This window comes from Odontesthes bonariensis, chromosome 1 (genome assembly GCF_027942865.1).
Source record: "Odontesthes bonariensis isolate fOdoBon6 chromosome 1, fOdoBon6.hap1, whole genome shotgun sequence".
In the NCBI taxonomy this organism is placed as follows: domain Eukaryota; kingdom Metazoa; phylum Chordata; class Actinopteri; order Atheriniformes; family Atherinopsidae; genus Odontesthes; species Odontesthes bonariensis.
The window spans coordinates 18,738,175-18,757,329 of NC_134506.1; the positions used below are offsets into that span (position 1 = coordinate 18,738,175).

Consider the following 19,155-nt stretch of genomic DNA (forward strand, 5'->3'; position numbering starts at 1 on the left):
TCTAACAGTTCCTTGGCACCGAGACAGCTGTCTCTTTGATACTCAGATGGGCTTTACCATGTACAATCACAAGTTTGGCTCATGTCTGATGACATTAAATACATACCTTCTATTTCTAGGAAAACATCAAGTATATTATGAATTAAGGAAGTATTTTCCCACTGACAGCGCTGTTTGTTTGTTTCTTTGGTAAAAATATATTGAATAATATCTGTCTCAAAGAGAATCCATCACGACGTTAGCTTTGGTCATTTAAATTTTTATGGGAAAAACTGATTTAATATATATATATATATATATATATATATATATGTGTGTGTGTATATACATACATATACATATTACGTATATGTATAATATAACTTATAAAGTTATATTCTATGATGGTGAACAATACACATCCCCTCCACAGCATCCTGAGAGGTTCAGGAGGTCCTTTGTCCCCACAGCCATATGGCTTTTTAACAGTGACAGCTAACATGTTCTTGTCAAATTCATTCATTAATTTATTTATTTATTATTGTTTTTGTTCTATTATACAATCATTGTAAATATTTTAATTGAGCTGCATGACAATTTGAATTTCCCCCATGGGGGATGAATAAAGTATTTTCTATTCTATTTCTATTTTATTTACACCACAGAGCCTATCCCAGCTGCCATGAAGCAAGAGTCAGAGTACAATCTGGACAGGTTGCTGGTCCGTCACAGGGCCAACTCCCAGGGTCACTGTAGAATAACCAATTAACCTAACATGCTTGATTTATGACTGTGAGAGAAACCCGGAGTACCCGGAGAGAAACAAAGCATGCACAAGAAGAACATGCAAATTCCACACAGAAAGGCCCCTGCTGGGATTCAATCCCCCCTGGCATTTCTGTTGTGCAGCCCAACAGACCATTTTACATAATAAATAGATTTATTTGTTGCTGCCATTATCTGATATTGATCTAGAGGCATCAGCAGCATGTCATGACTAAAAATCATTGTTTCTTTGCGCATTAAAAAAATCACAGGTTGATTTGTAGTACCATTCATTTGATTATCCACTGAGTTGAACCCTGTGCTGCGTTGTAATGGTTGTTACTGGCTGCATGCTGACAGCTTTACAAAAATAAAAAAGTTTTTTCTTCAGGCTGCATACTTTTCTAATGGAATACTCAGATTTTGTCTCTCCCCGTGGAATATGGAGAAGGTCCAACAATGACCTGCAGAGTCCCTTGGAAGACAAAGCAGTCATACATCTGTGAATATGTTACCAAATGTTGGGAAAGAATTAAAGGCCAGTCTTGCTCATGAGCAGAATTATTTATTTCTTTAATTCACTTTAACAGGTACTGTATTTCTGCAGGTTTCCCATGTCATTGGTTCAACAAATTGACTTCTTTTACTTTTCTCATTGCAGTCAATCCAACTTTGATGTGGTGAGATGTGCAGGGAAGATCAATAAGTATGACCACAATGATGCCATTCTCTGCCAAACACTACTGCAGTTATGAGCAGCTACTTTATCATTTAAGAGCTTGTAAATTTCTTCCCATTGTAGATATAATATTCTAAAATACTGCATAGCATACCGATGATATATGTAGTGGTGGTGAATCGGTTGGCACTGTTGGTTCACAGCAAGAAGGCTCCCTTTTGAAATCAGGGTAGGGGCCTTTCTGTGTAGAGTTTGCGCATGCAACAGTTCATGGATACTATAGCTTCCTCCAACAGTCCAAAAACATGAATGTTAGGTTAATTGTCTGATTTGTCTCTCTGATAGGTCGGCTATCTATCAAGGATCTCACCCATTGGCAACTGAGACCCTCTTCACCTCATTTCTAATTGTACTGACTGCGACACATTATTGGCTTTCGTAATCTATGATAAAATTATATATTTTTCAAGGACCGTGTAGGTGAAAGCTCTATCTTGAGTTGGGGTTGTCAGTAATTATTTCTCTTTTAGTTGAATTGCTGTCATTGGCATCACTCTCAGATGTCATTTGAGTAAAATATCTGACTGTTTCACACCACGAAAGTCAGACTGGCCAAAAGGGGTTTTCAAAAAAGAAGGAAAAAAAGATGTAACAGACACACAAAATTGGACAAGTGGACCAAGCATGACTGCTCTGGAGTCAAAGTGAGGACTAGTGTAAAGCTAAATGTGTAAACCCATAGAAATGGCGCAATCAGGTTGTTCACATTCATCTTATATGACCTGGGGTCAGATGCATAAATTATGCATGCACACAATACACTCTTATTTACAGTAAATGTGGGTGCTAAGAATAACTGCTGCTGTATGTATTGCGTAATGGCAGTGAAAGACCTCTCTAATGAGACTTTAAAAAGGAAACAAATATCTAAAGATCTGTCTGAATTTTCTGGCACACGGTTTTCTCATAGGCTCCACAGGGCTGTTTAAGGAAACAGCAAACATACCATGCTCCATCTCTACTTCTGTGTCTCCCTCCTGATCATCTCCACCTAGACTGTTGACTGTACAAGCTGTGCATTCATCCGTGGAAGATAAAATAGGATTTGTCAGTCCTCCACCGTTGCACCGATGTGCTGTAAACTGATGCCTGTTTTGGTCAGTGGTTTATGGTCTGTAAATGTCTTTTTACCTCTGTTGTGTAAGGTCAGCCCACTGAATTAGTTAAAGTTCATAGTTCACCATTTGAAATGATTAACTAAGTTCACAATCCTTAAATGAATAAGTTTGCGTTCATTTCTCACTTTTTTATGAGCTGAGTGTTATAGAGTTCACTGAAGTACTGGAACAGAGGGGCCATGTCCATCATGCACGTTTCTGCATTTGTCTATTTGCCTTGTTTATTTGACTGAGTTCGACAGAACACATTTAAGCTTTGACAGTCATTTTTGCAGATTTAAATACAACAACTTTGACCTCAAGTCACATTCATTAAATCACTCTTGTCATGATAATTCTGCTTCTGTCAAATTTAATAAAACATAAGTGGCTCTAAATGATCATAAACTGCAGAGCTCAACAATTCATTTTCATGATAAATCAACTGAATTAATATCTTTTTAAACTGTACTCTGGTGCCAGTGGAATAAGGAACCAGCACTGTGCTCCACAACAGTAAGGTCAAAGCGACCCCTACCCATCACAATGCATCCAAAGCATTTTAGCAAGCAGCGGGCTAGGGACAAATGCTTTCGCAATTAATATTACACTAACATAAGCTGACAGCCAAATACACCTGAATGAAACTAAGGATATAGACCTACAGCTTTTTGACCAAATCTGTTGTGGGAGCTCCACCTCAGGCAAAATCATACTTAGTGCAGCGCAGGACAGGCGAGGACAGAGTCAGTGTGCAGCACAGTTCGCGCTTAAAACCAAATTAAGTCAAACCTACTTTACAGGTATTCTCCTCTGGCTCCCTGCTGTGCAAAGTCAGCTATAACATATTCAGATACAGATGGCAGGCCTCACTAACTCCTTTATAGGTCTTCTCCAATTTTTTGTCAGTTATTATCTGCGGTCTACTGCGGGAGTGGTGCTGCGTAGTTCTACACATCTGTAACTATACATCTGCATTGTCCTAATGCAGTTGCATTAGTTGTATAAATGGAAATCAACACTTTGCCTGGTGGAGTAATCATCCCCTGCTGGGGTGCACACCCATAGGATGCATGCAGGTACAATTCATGACATTTACTGTTGACAAGAACGCTGTTCATGCTCAGAGAGCTGCGCTCAATCCATGTCCGTCCGTTAAAAACACTCATTCCAACGCGTTCATGCACAACAGTGGTCTGCAGCCTCTTTTGCTCTGAATTAGCAGAGCTGTTTGCATATTACTTTTTTAATTCAGCAGTTTTTATTTTTTGTGATTACAGAACTGAGATGACCACATTTTCTTTTTCTCTGCTTCACTAATGAGTGTCTCAGTTTTATATTTGGTAAAACTGTGCTCCTTCTCTGCTGTTGCTTTCATCATCATGCTAATTCAGTTGTTGTACAAACAATGGGTTGATATGCAAATGTTAAATTAGTGGAGTGAACACACTCATTCATGGCTAAAAGTGGGGGTAGAATTCTGGCTTGTGCATTTGCATGGTTTTTCATTGACAGAGACATAGAAAAGAGATCATACATACACACAGCTTTGGAAATTTGTAGAAAGAAATACATTTGCACACTGTCTTTAGCCATGAATGTACACCGGGTTTTATGCATCTGGCCCGTGGTCTTTAAGATCAAAAGACATATCCCTATTCCAAATAAACCACATAATCTTTTCCTTCATGTATTTCTTAAAAACATGCTGGAAAAAAAAAGATTTTCACATTGAGTACTTCAACTTTAAACAAAGCAGTGATTCTCTTTTTAAGGTTATTTTAAAATCAATCAAGCCTAGTCATTGCAACTCAGTACAAGAGAAATGTCCTCTAGTATAAATTTCAGTTATCATTTGTTATCGGGTTGACGTTGCCGAAGTTGCCTTTACAGCACTGATACAAATCAACTGAGGAATAATTCTGCTGTAGGGAAAATGATTAACACAACACAATGAAAACTGCTACCCTGTGCCCATAAATACAAATCTGCCCAAAGATTTAGAGTTACAATGATGAAAATGAAAGGATTAACTTTTTGTTACACTATCTGTTATGCAGAAAAAATGTCAGCATAGAGACAAAGTGCATCTAACAATAGAAACTTAACACACTTTTCACAAACTGCCAGAGACGTTTGTCTCTGGCAGTTTCTAAAACCAACTGTGGCGTTTCTTCACATGCAGGAACTCAGCGATGTTAACAGTGTTTTAAATTCGACAACTAGATTAGATTATCAGTGCATAAATTAGATCTGTTTCTCTAATGAAGTAAAGATACAGTACACAGCACAATCTGCAGAGTTACTTAAACTCCATTAGAGTTCAATTCAGTTCCTTAAAGATGTCTCCAGTATTGTTAAAACTAAATTACTCTCTAAAAGTGCTTACAGTTGCATTAAGTCGTAGCAACTTTGTCCATGGTGGACAAAAAAAATCATACTATAGTCAACACAGGTCAGGACTGGTGTACCCTTTAAACACTGGAATTAAAAGGGTACACCATCCATGTCATGTTTTTACTTTTCACTCTAAATAGAGTTGTTACCATAACACTAAAGGAGACTAATGTGATTTTTATAAAGGATATTATTTACTATGAAGAGGAAAAAGATTCAAAAAAGACAATAACATAACAATTTAAGCAAAGATGGCTGAAATTTTACAGGAGCAAAACCCAACGATATCATTGATTTAATATTTTCTGTGAGAAACAAGGAAAGATTCATCAACTGCTGTACCCTTCTTGCTGAAATTCATTCGTATTCACTCTTGCCCCTTATTAAACTTGACAATATGTCAGTGAGTGCTGGTATTCTGTACAAGTTATCATTATATAAGACCATGCACCTGTGTTACCTTTTTCATAGGTATTGAGTTGCGCTTGCTGCTCTCTTAGTCATTATTTGGCAGACCAATGATCTAGAAGTCACACAACCAGCTGTGTGAAATAGCCAGTTTTGGTATGCAGTTACCATAAAGATGTTGGAAGGTTATATTATATAAAAACTCTGACAACTTCAGCTTCAATCTGGAGAGAACCTCCATATCAGGGAGGCATCATCGTGTCACTGCACATGCTCAGGGACATAGTTCCTTGTCATAGTTTCCTTGCTATTTTGACAAACTTAAAGAAAAAAAAAACTCTACTCTTTTTTCTCAAACACAACCATATAGCCCTTTGATGTGTTATTTGGTGCTACTGTCACACTTTATTTATTTTGTGCTGTCTAGTACAGCATATAATAAGTGTTTCTTAGGAGCTGCCAAAAATTCACAAGTGGGGTGCCTGCAAAAAAATAGTTCTTATCTGCTTTTTAAAGTCCAGCCATATTAAAGGGTGCAATGGCAAACTGGGGGAATACGCCTTGTAGAATCAACAAAGAACAAGGGAGCCTGCAGATGATTACTAAACATCCTATATACCCCATGAGTGCCCTACAGAGACTAACAGGGATAAAGTGATGGATTAACTTTTGTCCCAACAGACCACAGAGGACGCTGACCTTTCTTTGAAGGGCTCAGTTAATGGGAACACACAGGCATGCAAAAAGAGATTACAAACACATTATGTCACTGCATTACAGTGCAGTTAAATTTTTGAGCCGAGATACAGAATGACAAACTATATAAAATTTCTCATGTAGTTTATCAGTTCAAAAGTAAAGTTAAAATCAGCTTGCTTCTGTAAGTGATTAACAGTATTGTTACAAAAATTTAATTTTAAATGACATAACAATTTGTCTTAAAATTAAAATTTTAAACACATCATGACTCTTTAACCTCTTTGACCTAAGTCAAATAATAGTTTAACAATACTTGAAACAAAGCACAAGGAATTATTCATTGTGAAAAAATATGTTAACATATAGATAACAACCAAAATTGTTTTAGCCTTAAATACATTGGTCTCAAAAGTGTAGAGGGGAGATATCAAGTAAACAATAATACGGTTCTTTTGTATTCTTTTGAGTTCTTCTCAAAATGATTGATTGATTTTTTAAATTGATTTATTTAGTCATTTATTATTATTATTATTATTAGTTAGTAGTAGTATTTTTATTAGAATTTGTATTATTATTGTTGTTGTTAATATACAATCATTGTAAATATTAATAATTTTTCGAGCTACTTGACTAATTTGAATTTCCCCCCATGGGGGGATGAATAAAGTATTTTTCTATTTCTATTTCTTTGCTCCGGTTATAGCAGTCTTTTCAAGTTTGGTGAACTGCATGCAGTGTTGGATTCAATCTTAAAAATTGCCTCCTGCAAGTTATTTTGCTCTCTTTTTGCATTTGGGTTAAAGAGTGACCCAAGATAAGCAGTTGGAAGGGATTCTCTTTTGAGTGTCATTTAACCATAGAAGAAATAAGGTTGCAGCAACATGATGTCACTAAAAGAGCAACATGTCCAACTGTTTTCAAGATGTGGAAAACACTGAGTAAATGGAGAACAAAATATATTCAGATAAATTCTCTAAATATATATCCTAAGTACATATAGATCATTATGAACGTGCAAAATTATCACAGCCAGCTGAAATAATTGTGTCAGGCATATCTACAATATCCTAATAGACCAAGTCAATAACCCATTATTTGACCAATAACTTAATGTTCTTCTCAAGAAATGTACATTCTTTGCCTATGTCAATCTATTTCAAAGCGGTTCAAGTTACATTTGTGTTCAAAAGCTCACTAACCTCAATTCATCTCTCTCCCACTTAAACAGCCCTGTTTTACTCGGCCAAAACTATTAGCTAAAAGACATCAGTTAGTTTCCAATGACATATTTTCTAGTGTACAGCTGCAAGTGCTGAATCATTTGGAGGAATCTCACTACCTTGCAAAAATATGCATCTTTGGGGAGTCTCCAAAAAATGTCTCCCAAGTACTTACAGCTGGAGTGAATTCTTGATAGTTTCTCTTTTTTTCAGTTTTACTGATTTCAAGATATACAATATATGCTGGGATATACAGTATATATGCTTATTCAAGCTCTTCTTTAGACTCATAAACTATATCTGTCGGGAGGGCTATCCCAGCTGTCATTGGGTGAGAGGCAGGGAACCCTCTGGACAGATTGCCAGTCCATCACAGTGTTTCAAGCATGTTACAGTCAAGACGCAGCCCTGCAGCTGCCTAGAGATTAAAACAGAGCAGTGAAATTAAATCATAGCTTTGGTATATGCATGTCAGCAAGATCAAAGAAATTATTTTTGGAAAATTGATAAATGAATGGTTAGGTGAATGCACTTTTCAGTTCCTTGTTCGAATCTTGGCCTGCTCTCTCAGCACATTTCATGCATATCTTTACTATGTACTTTTGAAAAAAGATATGCAAGGAGACTGAGGTTGGGATCTTCCTTACATACAACTGCAATGAGTCAGCATGTAGCTGAGCATAGCATGAAGTGCTGTTATTCTATGGATTAAATAAATAAGATCTAATGTGTTCATCTTGAACTTTAGTAATGCTGCCTGGCAGATATTTTTAGACAGCCAGACAAGCTGTTTCCCCAATTTTCAATCCTTCTTAAACAATGAGCTCACTGCCAATAGTTTCATGTTAACTGTACATTCTTGAGACTCTATAAGTCGTCTCATATTTTGGCAAAAAAACATTAAAGCCGCAGTCGGCAGGTTTTCAAAATTGCGAGTCTAAAGTCGGAAAATTCGAACTGACACAACTTTCAGGTCCCTCCCCCAACCTCTAACAAGCTCCGAATCGCCCCCCAAACCCCTCCCCCTCTGTGGACGAGGTTGTGCACGTGAGTTCACACCAGTGTGAGCGCACACAAGCTGGGGCAGACTCACGCTCAGCAGCGTGTGCACAAGCTGTGATTGACAGGTAGGATTCCTCCACCCTAACTTGATTGGTTAAAAACAGCCGGGAGAGCTCGGTTTTTGTAAGCATGATTACAGGCTTCAGAGGGAGCTACAGATTTCGTTATTTTTCCTAAACAGCCTATTTAATATTCTACTTCCAGAATCCCATGACAGTTCAAGCTAATATGACTAAAAAAAAGTTGCCGACTGCCGCTTTAAGTGCATTTTAAGAAAATTTCAAACTTTCAAAGTTCTTTTATACGTGCAATCTGACTAGGCAAAAGCACAATTATATCAACAAGTATAATTCTGTAAAACTGAACAATGCGTAACAATATGTCTTTTCGATAAGGAAACATTAAGAAAAGTCTTTAAGATAAGGGGGCGTTTAGAGTGGCCATTTATGATGCTGCAATGAAATCAATATATAAAACAGAGTTGGCCATCAGCTGTGGAAATGCAGAGTGTAACAAGGAGCATCTATACAACCGCTATCAGTTGGGGGAAAAAAAAGCTAATTTGGTATTTGATGTTGAGGAGAGCACTTCCACTTGGCCAAGAGAGTCATCCTTGAGCTCTCTGAAAGGCAGAAACCCACAAGCTTGCTTATTTGTTTCTGACAAGTCTGTTATTTAGACCATCATGTTCAATAATCAGTCGCTGTGAGTGTCATTATGTCTATGACTACGTTCAGACTGCAGTTCTTAATGCTCCCTTCCGATTTACTGCTCAGATCTGCTTTTTTGTTGGCCTGTTCACGTAACCCTTTTTAATATGGCCAATAGCAGATTTCAGTATGAATGGTTCACTATACTTAAAGGTGCACAAGAAAACAACAAAAATGACAAATAAATAAGACATCAATAGATACGGGAATTATGCCCCCAAATGCTTAACTCCAGCACTTCCGCTGGCCAAAGTCTGTGCTCTCATCCATCATGTTTAAAAAAGACAGACAGACATGTAGACATGTAGTGACTTCTGCCTATGCAGAATTGTGACAAATGTTGATCGAGAGTGATGTAGAAGTTGCATGAAATCTGTAGAAATCGAATTTACATGAATCTCGATTCATACAGACTGAGGATGCATTGCAAAAAATCCAATCTGTACCCAATTTATGACCACATACTGAAGTGGTCCAAATCAGAATTGATGAAATTGGATTCCATGTGAGGTGTGCTCACACTGTCAATAAAAAAAATCAGATCTGAGTCACATATGAGCAAAAAAAAAAAATCGAATTGGGGCCACATTTGACTGTTTAAGGAATCTAAATCGTAGCCTATAAGTCTGGCCTCACTACTTAAGGTCGTGGTGGAGGGCTCTTCAAACAGTAATACTCATTAACTAGTTCAGTTAATGAGAACGTTTCTTGCCAGATGCTAAAGACAGTGGGAGAAGACACATTAAAGGCTTCACTATTTAGTTAAACTGAATGTGAACAGCTTTTGCCAGTTTCTGGCAAGATATTTCTGTAATTTACACAGGGTTCATCTTTATAATCTCACTGGTATCAGTTCTTCAGAGTTGAGAAATAAATTCTCATGAACTTGGGGATTGTGGGGAGCTTCAGTTACATGAGAACTTAATCCATGCAATTAAAAAGAAATGAACATATAAAATCAATGAGGGTCACTTACACTGCGGTGTCAGAAGACACACAAAAGAACAACAGCAGCCCACATCCTAATTAGGAGAAATCATGAGTTTGCAGCCACAGCACAATGCATTCAGTGGTGGAATACAGCACAATGGCTTACTGTCAATATTTCCAGGATGATTTAAAGTGACCGTATGAGTAGAGTGCAACTATTTCTGATAACATATAAATGTAAATGTATTTTATTTATATAGCCCTTTACAAACAATCATTACGATGTACCAAAGTGCTTTACAGTAGGTAATAAATAAAGAGAAGAATAAGTAAAAACAAATAAAAACAATAAAAGAACAGTGAAAGCAATAAAAAAATAAAAATAAAATAAAATAAAAAACATAAAAAATAATAATAACATGAAATGATGTATTTGATGAAACCGTATTTATGCATAAGACCATTCAAGAAAAATACTCTTCCATTGACTGGGTTGAAAGGTAATCTCTGTCTGTACTTGTACAACTATATAGTAATTGATGCAGTTTTGAAACACTTCTTGTAGATGTAGAAGGATGCTCAGGTGAAGAAAAATAGCTCACAGTTCATTTATGAAATTGCAACAAATAAAAACTGAACCAGTTCATTTTTGTGCGCTGTGATCTCATTTCACAATTCTAAAATGTAAATCATTTGAGAGAAATATTTCATTTTAGAATATGTGTGACCTTTTGGCAAGGTCTTGTGACATATAAACTTGCATAATTAGCTGCGGTTGTGGGCTTCACATTTGGAAAAAGAGGAAAAACTATACAGAGAACGTCTAACTGAAGTAACTAAATGATGTGTTTACGAGCCAAGCATTCCAAAATTGCTGTCAGTTTGGGCAATTACTGTTTTTAGATCAGGTACGAGAAAAAAATCAAATCATAAACCATAGTAATTAGAAAGATCACTGTTTGAAAACAGGGAATACTTCATGGTCAGTTAACATTTGTCATTAATTTTGGTCATGTGTAGCTGAAATTATGATGTTACATTCATGTCAATTGCCAGTCAAAAGAGGTGTTGATCATAGTGTAAGCCTGAAAACTAAAGTAGTGTTTGAATAACACCACGAGCCCTCTCTCTGTCTCTCTGAGGACATTTTAACAAGGTGCTGACAAGAAAAATGATAATGATGTGTCTGTCATGAAGCAGAGCAAGGTAAATCTGTCATGGTGGCAGGTGACTGATGGCCTGGTATCATCCAATGCCCAAACCATGAATTCTTTCTCTGAATATTTCAACACATACGCACACACACACATACTAAAAGTCAGAGTGGCTAGAATCACTCAGCACCAGCACCGAGCAGGTAAATCACAACCTTCCTCAGGATTATCCTCATTGTTCAATGACAGTCTGCCTTTTTTCAGCCTGGAAGACATGAAGTCATTTCAGTAACCTTTACACACAGTAAACTATCACCCTGTGACTGTAACTTTAAATGTATGGCATAGATGCTGTAATCACTCTTCCTCACGACTGGAGCTGTATGTAGGCTACATCAAAGGTCATAATCGCTTCAATGTTATGTATATTTCAGGAATAAGCATTGTAGTGGAACACTTTTGGTCTCTCTCTCAAGTAAATGCTTGTTAAAGCCACAGTGTGATACTGACATCTTCGTTACCAACTTCTCTGCAATTATTTCCTTGTTTATACTCTAATGATCATTGGCTCTAAATTGGACCGCCAAACATTTACTTTTCAAATCAAGATGCCTTGATTTGTTTGTTATTATCGTTCTGGTAATGTTATAGGATATTTTATACTTTGTAAAGCCTTTAAGGAAATTCAGTTCATTTAAATGAGCAGAGTGTCAGGGTGACATCTCGCGGAGAAGTTGTAGATCGCAACTAACTGGGTACTCCCCTTCGTCACGCTCATCCTCAGAGCATGTAGGAGAAAATACAGAGGGTGAATAAATGTGAACAATGCAAAAAGTCTGCTGTAGAACCAGTGTTTGGTTATTGTACTGGAGAGCAAGAAAAATAACAGTGAAACAACACAAACTCATGCACAAAGACCCACGCTCACACTGTCTGTAGATATAAATGGCTTATTAGACAGTTGTGAAAACACAGCAATTTAATTTCATGCGACTGTACACTATTGAAAACATAATTATGATTCATATAGAGTTCTCTTGATGATTGATCCCCATAAATGCTCCAGGCGGAAATATTACAGGAGAAAAATAAATAAATCAAGGTTTTGTTAGCAACTCATGCAAGCAACATGCTTACAGCAAAAAAATGATACATACATTCTACACATTTTTTCACCCTGTTGTTATCAATTTATTTTTTCATTATAAATCAAAAGCCAAAGCGATTATGTGGCATGGCTATATATTTAATTATGCTTACACATAATTAAACACATGGATAGGCATTTTTAAATGTAAATGTGAATGAAAATGTATAATGGTATAGGATTTAAAAAACATATCAAATGGTGTATTTTTTTTATGTCTTTTTAAATAAATATAGATGATAACTGTCACAAAATTCACATACACAAATCACATATATTTATTTGGTTTTGGATTTACTTTCATGCACAGCTTTCTTGGGGCTTTAAAAAAGGTGATATGCTACTAAATTTGCTGTTGTTGAGACAACAACACGTTAAGAACAATTAGTGCCAAAAAATAAATAATTAAAAATGAAAACTAAAACGAATAAATAAATAAAATAGAATGCTGATATCATTGTGTGTATTGTCTTTGGGGAATGCTTAGCAAATTACCATCAATGTTTAAGAGGGTGCAAAAAGTGAGCAGTTCAGTACAGTGCTATTGGTGTGTTCCATGTTTATTAAACACCAACTTATAGATACCAGATCAAATAATATTTTACTAGAACTTGACCATTTAGACACAGAATTTTAAGCTGTAATAAAGTAAAAGGTTTTAAAGGTTAACGGTTTTTAAATCATAATTTCCAATACTAACAAATACCTCTTAAGCAGAAATCTCTTTGTAGAGAAAATGGGGTTGTAGCGTAATGGGGCATTTGCATCAAATATAAGGATTTATGTTAAACCTCGAATTTAGGGCACCACCTACCGTTATTTTAACTTTAAGTTACAGTCAGGGAGGAAAACTGTTAGAATCTTACGATCCTGGTATGTTAAATTAATAATCAATTAATAATCAGTTAATAATCAATTAATAATCAATTAATAATCAATTAATATTCAGTCTCATATCTCGCTACTTTCGTGAAAGTTCTCGTTTGGTTGGACAGACATTACGTAAAGAAAGCATACGACACAATCTGTGATTATAACATATATATAGATATATGAACTATTTATTAAAATGATATGACCAAAACATGAACCTTTAAAACAAACAGGAGATGCATTGAATATGGGTGATTATATAAAACACTTAGTGAATGGAAAATAAAATATGGGGAATGGGGAGATACTGGATGTATTCAAATAGTTTAGGTTGGCTGACTATTTGACGCTAAATTCTGACATTTCGGATTAATTTATCATTCTGTGAAAGCCTCGAGACATCCATCAAACCCACTTTAAGGTGAAAACGGGTCGGTCTTACTGTGCTGAAGTTCTGCTTAGTCAGCTCGGAACACGGCAGCGGCCACGCGGGGTCCGAGGGGATTTCTCTTCCGCTCTCTGGGCCTTCCTGGTTGTGGTGGCTGACTTTAGCGGACTTCTCAGTTGCTTCTTTCACTGGGAAACGGGAACGATGGTGCCGAGGGCTGTGGTTAGATGATCGAATCTTCCGAGTGTCAGTGGGTCCGTTGCTTCTCTGATGAAGTGAACTTAAGTTCACAGAAGATTAATAAAAGGATGCTTGGAGTTGGCTTTCTGGGTAGGAAAACTTCATTCTGTTCTTATCTTTGTTAGGGTCTTTCTTTCTCGTCTCCGGGGTCTCACTGGGTTCTGGAGAGCTTCCTTCCGGTCGTCCTCTGCATCGCTCATCCTCACGTCCTTCCGCTCTCTCCTGAGATTATGGGAAAACTCCCAAACTCTGGTGAGCTCTTCTCTCCTTCTCAAACCATCTCCAACTCTCTCTGAGCAACTGTTCTCTGCTCAAATCTCCTTCTGAAACTCTGGGTTGAAACTCTTCTGGAACAAGAGGCAAGAAGCAAGAAAAACAAGAAGCAAGAAAACGTGTGTTTTTCGCGGGCTCCGGGTTTTGACTCTCGGAGGCGGGGCGTGACGTAAGCTTACACTACTCTTTCAGCCAATGATATGCCTGAACTGTGTAAGATGATCTGTTTTGCGTGGGGATTTCTGGATGAGACAAAGAAACTCTTATTTCTCCATTACTCCGTCTCATAGAACATTTGTCTCGGTGATTCTGAAAACACTACATCTTGTTAAAATATGCAGATTAAAGATATAACATAGACTTGCAATATAAAGACATCAAAATAACACACAACGTAATTGATGATTATGACTTTCAAAATTCAGATGAATATCTATGAAATCGTGACATATGAATAGTGAACCACACAATGTTAATTTTCTGTGTTAACAATGGGGATACCAAACAAATACCAAATAGATACCGAAGGGACATCGTTAGAAGTTAATTGTTGCATATATCTTGTCCATTTTACTGAGTCCTCGGGGATTTAAATGTTCAACTAATCAACACTGCAGACCACTAGGGGGCAATGTGGTTCCATCAGGCAGGTTGGGCATTTTCAACCAAGATCAGTTCTTTGTCAATATTTAAGCCAGAATCGCACAAATTGTCTCTATATGCGTCTTGTGATCAAGCTGGAAACCTGAAAGAAATTGTATACGGTTATCAAACACATTTAATATAGTTTTAAGGTTCGACTAAAAGTGAGTCTTAGTGAAGTCTTCTCATTTCGTGTGTAGCCATCTGGTCTCTTTCTCTGGTGGGAAAGGGTGTTAAAATGTCAATTTCGATTTATGGTGAAGATAAGATAGTAAGTCTCCAACATCTCCAACAGAAAGGTTCTTTGTTCATTCGAGTTTATCCCAATTTATGGAGAGCGTCTGTTGCGAGTTCGACTCCCCAAAAACTCTCAAAAGGGTAGAAGGTTAACGTAAATTAGGCAGTTTCTGTCTCTTTTTCCTTTGTGGAAAGAAAATGGAGATCTGTTTTTTATCCACATACGTAAACATCCCCCATAGGAATGTTGGTTTTGTCAAAGTTTGAAAAACTCTTAATCCACACGGCACTGTGACTGCTACAGGGTTTACAGATCATACAGTAAGACATCAGTTTAGAGCATATTTCTCGGACCAAACATTTGACTGAGGTGAGTTGAAATGAACTGAGGACCGGATAAGATCCTTCTTTCTTCTGCCAATCATTATATGGCATTTCACCTCAAAGTGATGAAAATGTTTTCAAGCCATCTTGCTACATTTAGTTAGTTTCAAAGAAAATTTCTCCTTTTTTTTTTTTCAATCCACTTCACTGTAATTACAGGTCACATTCCCATTTAGCAAAGAGCAGGCATACAAGAGTTTTACTTATGACATTCATGATTTCAGTTTCAGTCCAGACACTGTAAAGCACCATGTACATGGGACCAGTTCACCTTAATGTGATTAACTGCTTATGAACAGTTTTCAGCCATGACATTTCAAAATGCCCCGCATGAAAAAATGAATGTTACAAGCATTATGGCACTCTGAATGTACTGAATTAACTCTTTTTTTTTTCATAAAAATGGGGCAAATTTATTTATCACATAAATACCCCTGTTTTTGTAGAACATATTAAACACAGTCTATATTTTCCTTCTTTCTGTGGAATTGTAAGCCTAAATAAAAAACCCTTCCCCTGCAGTCTGTCTTACTAATCATCTGTATCAATAGTGACATTTAAGCACAAGCTATGTCCTTTGGTAAATGTCATTGAGGGTTCTTAAAAATTGAACACTACACGTATCATCAAATCTTCTCTAATATGTAATGATTTCAGAGATGACAATGACAGACTGTGTGCAAGCTCAATCTATACATTTCTAAAATGCAAAGATGTACTTCAGTTGTGTGAATTGACCTATGATACATTAAGAAGCTGTCTCTGAAAGGAAAATCAATATTTCTTGTGAGCTGCATAGTAAGCAAGTCAAAGTTCTTTAGGAACAGATAATGAATACAAATTGTCAGCCAGCAAAAAAAAAATAAAGAGCTTTTAATGGCGAAAATAAACATCCCTTGGGCTCTACATATTTATTCATGACACTCACAATGACATTGTTTTTTTTTTTCCAAAGGGTAAAACAAAATTGTCTGTACAAAATGGCATTCCAAATTAAAAAATCCACAATTTCTACACCTCAAAGGCATTTTGGTAGAACCAAGCTCATCATTCTGTTGCAACAATAGTAACTCTTCCAGTTGCTGTCAACCACATCGTCCCTTTGCGGCAGTAGATTTGCCTCTTCACAACCAAACAAGACACTAACTTTTTAACACATGTCATAAAGCTGCGAGACATCTCATTCAGTGCACTAGGGCCCGTGTTGATCTGAGACTTCAGACGTGCCATTGGAGAAAACAAATGCTACATCATCTGGCGGTTTCTCAGATGACAGACCTGTCACCAAACAGCCAAAAGCTTAGGAGTGCAGTTCACTTGACACATAGTCTTCAGGGAAGTGTCTTAAAAAAGCTTGCTCCATTTGAAAATAATCTTTTAGAGTGGGTGGTAGAATGAGATTGGGGTACATAACAAATAAAGCACTGGCCTACAAAAGATCCAGAGGGAGCACTCTATGTGCATCCTTGGTATCCATTTAACAGGAGGGCTTACAATGGCCAGCTACTTACAGCCTAACTGAAGTGCTATATTACTCACCAAGCTCAGCTGGAAACACTATAGAATATGTGTTTGCCTTGGATCTACTCTCCTTTATCAATTCCAAACAGCAGGGACAAGAGCTTTAAGCACTATGCCAGGGTTTCCAGCAATAGCAAACAACATTTCAGACAGGAAAAAAGGGGAAATGGTTGCACAAATAAGATTTCAGTTTTGTCTCTGTAAATCCTTTCAAGCTGAATCTTACACAGCACATCCTACTGAATTCCCACCGAGATTATTCAAAGACACTGCCTCGGAAAAGACACATGCAGACTTTGAAATACAGACTTTGAAACTCAAGTTTTCAAACAGACAGACAGGCAAAACTACAATGACAAAATGAGAAACAGGTACATGGGCACTCGATTTGATTCTTACCAATGAAAAGGTTCCATTCAGCATCAAGATCTGCCTGGTTAGCTAAACAGCCTCTCATAACGTTGTGGCAGTAGTTGTGGCAGGGTTTCAGCCCAGGCATGCCGCGGCAGTATGGACAGTACAGCATCTTGGTCAAGGCTCTGACACATCCTGGAACTACATTCACCTACAAAGCAAAGAGATGCTCTTCAGTTTTGTCAAGTCTAATTAAACTAGGTTATTTGTTTCAGGACATGTTGTTTGATACATCAAAAGGAGACACAAGTTATAATAACACACAGCAAAAATAAATGACATTTGAAACTTCAAGAGGAAGAGGAGTGACACGCATTTTAACTTTTGACAAAGATCCCCTCACTATGTATCACTGGATTTTCCGAAGCTTGAAATGTGACAACCCACAAGATAAACTGTGTCACGATACAAGGTTTACAACTCTGTCCATCACGATTCCTTGTGAAAGCTGCGCCTTTTGTTGTTGGTTTGTGTCATTGTATCAGCTTGAGTGAAAGTGACAGGATTCTCACATCTGCTTTCCTTCAGAGGTGGGGATGCAGAACGGAGAGTACATCAGATAATTGGCCTGTCAGCCTCTGTATTCATGCCTGACTTTAGATTTTGTCCAGCACTCACTCTCAAGAGTGTTGGCGTATGTGTATGTGAAACGGCAGATCGGTCAGTGAGGCAGTGAACTACAGTCTCCGGTACAGACTGAAATTCAGATATGGCAGAGGGTCCTATCTACCCAAAAACTAATATTTTTACACACTTTAAAAAAAAGCCACATTGTTGTGCAGATAGCAATAACGTGATATGGCTATGTTGTTAAACGTAGAAACTGTATCTACAGTTTTCATTCATTTCTCATAACATTTTTGCAACTTGAACTTTTTAAAATAAATGTGAGAACAAAGCTGCACCACGCACTGTGAGAAAAACACAGCACAAATAAGAAGAAAAAGAAAAAAGAAAGATAAAGAGAATCAAAAAAAACAAAAAAACCTTTGTGCACTTTTGTAGCTCCATGGCAACATCAGAGATTCTGAGGTTACACCACATTCAGCCTCCCTTTCCTATTCAGACTGTTTTTAACGTTTCATTTTCTCTCTGATTTTGTTGATGTGAAGACCAGACCACCTGTGTGTGCATATGTTTTTGTGAGGGAGGAAAAAGATGAGTGGTATGCGATGTGATAAGGCAAAGGTAGAGAGACACAGTGGAAGCAGAGGCCGAGATGTGTCCTATTAATGTAATAGCTTCCACTCTTGCTTGGCACCAAGCGGGAAGGATCAAAAGAACCATCTTTGACATTTGCAATCTGCCACCAACATTACACAGTGTCTTGTACGAAGGCCATTAAACTAGGTTGGTTGCTGTCAATTCCATTGCTGCATGTAATCTGCCATGTTCTTGTAAATTGTTTATATCTCTCTGGGAGTGTACTTAACATATATATATTTTTTAGAACATATTCATTAGCATATATAACATATAGCATTAGAACATACTCATGAGTTGGGATTCTGAGTGATTATGTCACAAAATGTTAAAATTAAACGATGCTAAGTTTTTTTATGATGGCACAACAACAGGTTTGAGACAGAATTAGCAAAATACTAAAGATTAATCCCAACACTATATCAATGTTAATTCAGTCTGGAAGCTTCTGCATCCAAGTTTTCTCATCTTGCAGTTGCATGTTGCTTATGAGTGCAGAATTAGAGGCTGATGGTGGTGCAGATAAAAGTAAATCGATGCATCCCACTACGTAGAAATGTTCTCCTGAGAAAACCCCTGGCAGTACTTGGAGACATACTGAATTAGGTTCCCAAATCCTAAAGGACCCCCCTCACAAACCACATCAACAAAAACATTTGCCATCAAGCATCCT

At 37.2% G+C, this 19,155-nt stretch overlaps 1 protein-coding gene across 3 annotated transcripts in view; it reads right to left on the reverse strand.

Moving 5' to 3' along the window:
- The window catches only part of gpc6a (glypican 6a), a 155,682-nt gene that overhangs the window by 39,380 nt on the left and 97,147 nt on the right, over positions 1 to 19,155 (reverse strand). For all 3 annotated transcript variants that reach the window (XM_075450630.1, XM_075450550.1, XM_075450499.1), the window contains exon 4: positions 17,265 to 17,430. In XM_075450630.1, coding sequence (XP_075306745.1) covers positions 17,265 to 17,430 — 166 coding nt within the window. The remainder of the gene's footprint in view (positions 1 to 17,264; positions 17,431 to 19,155) is intronic.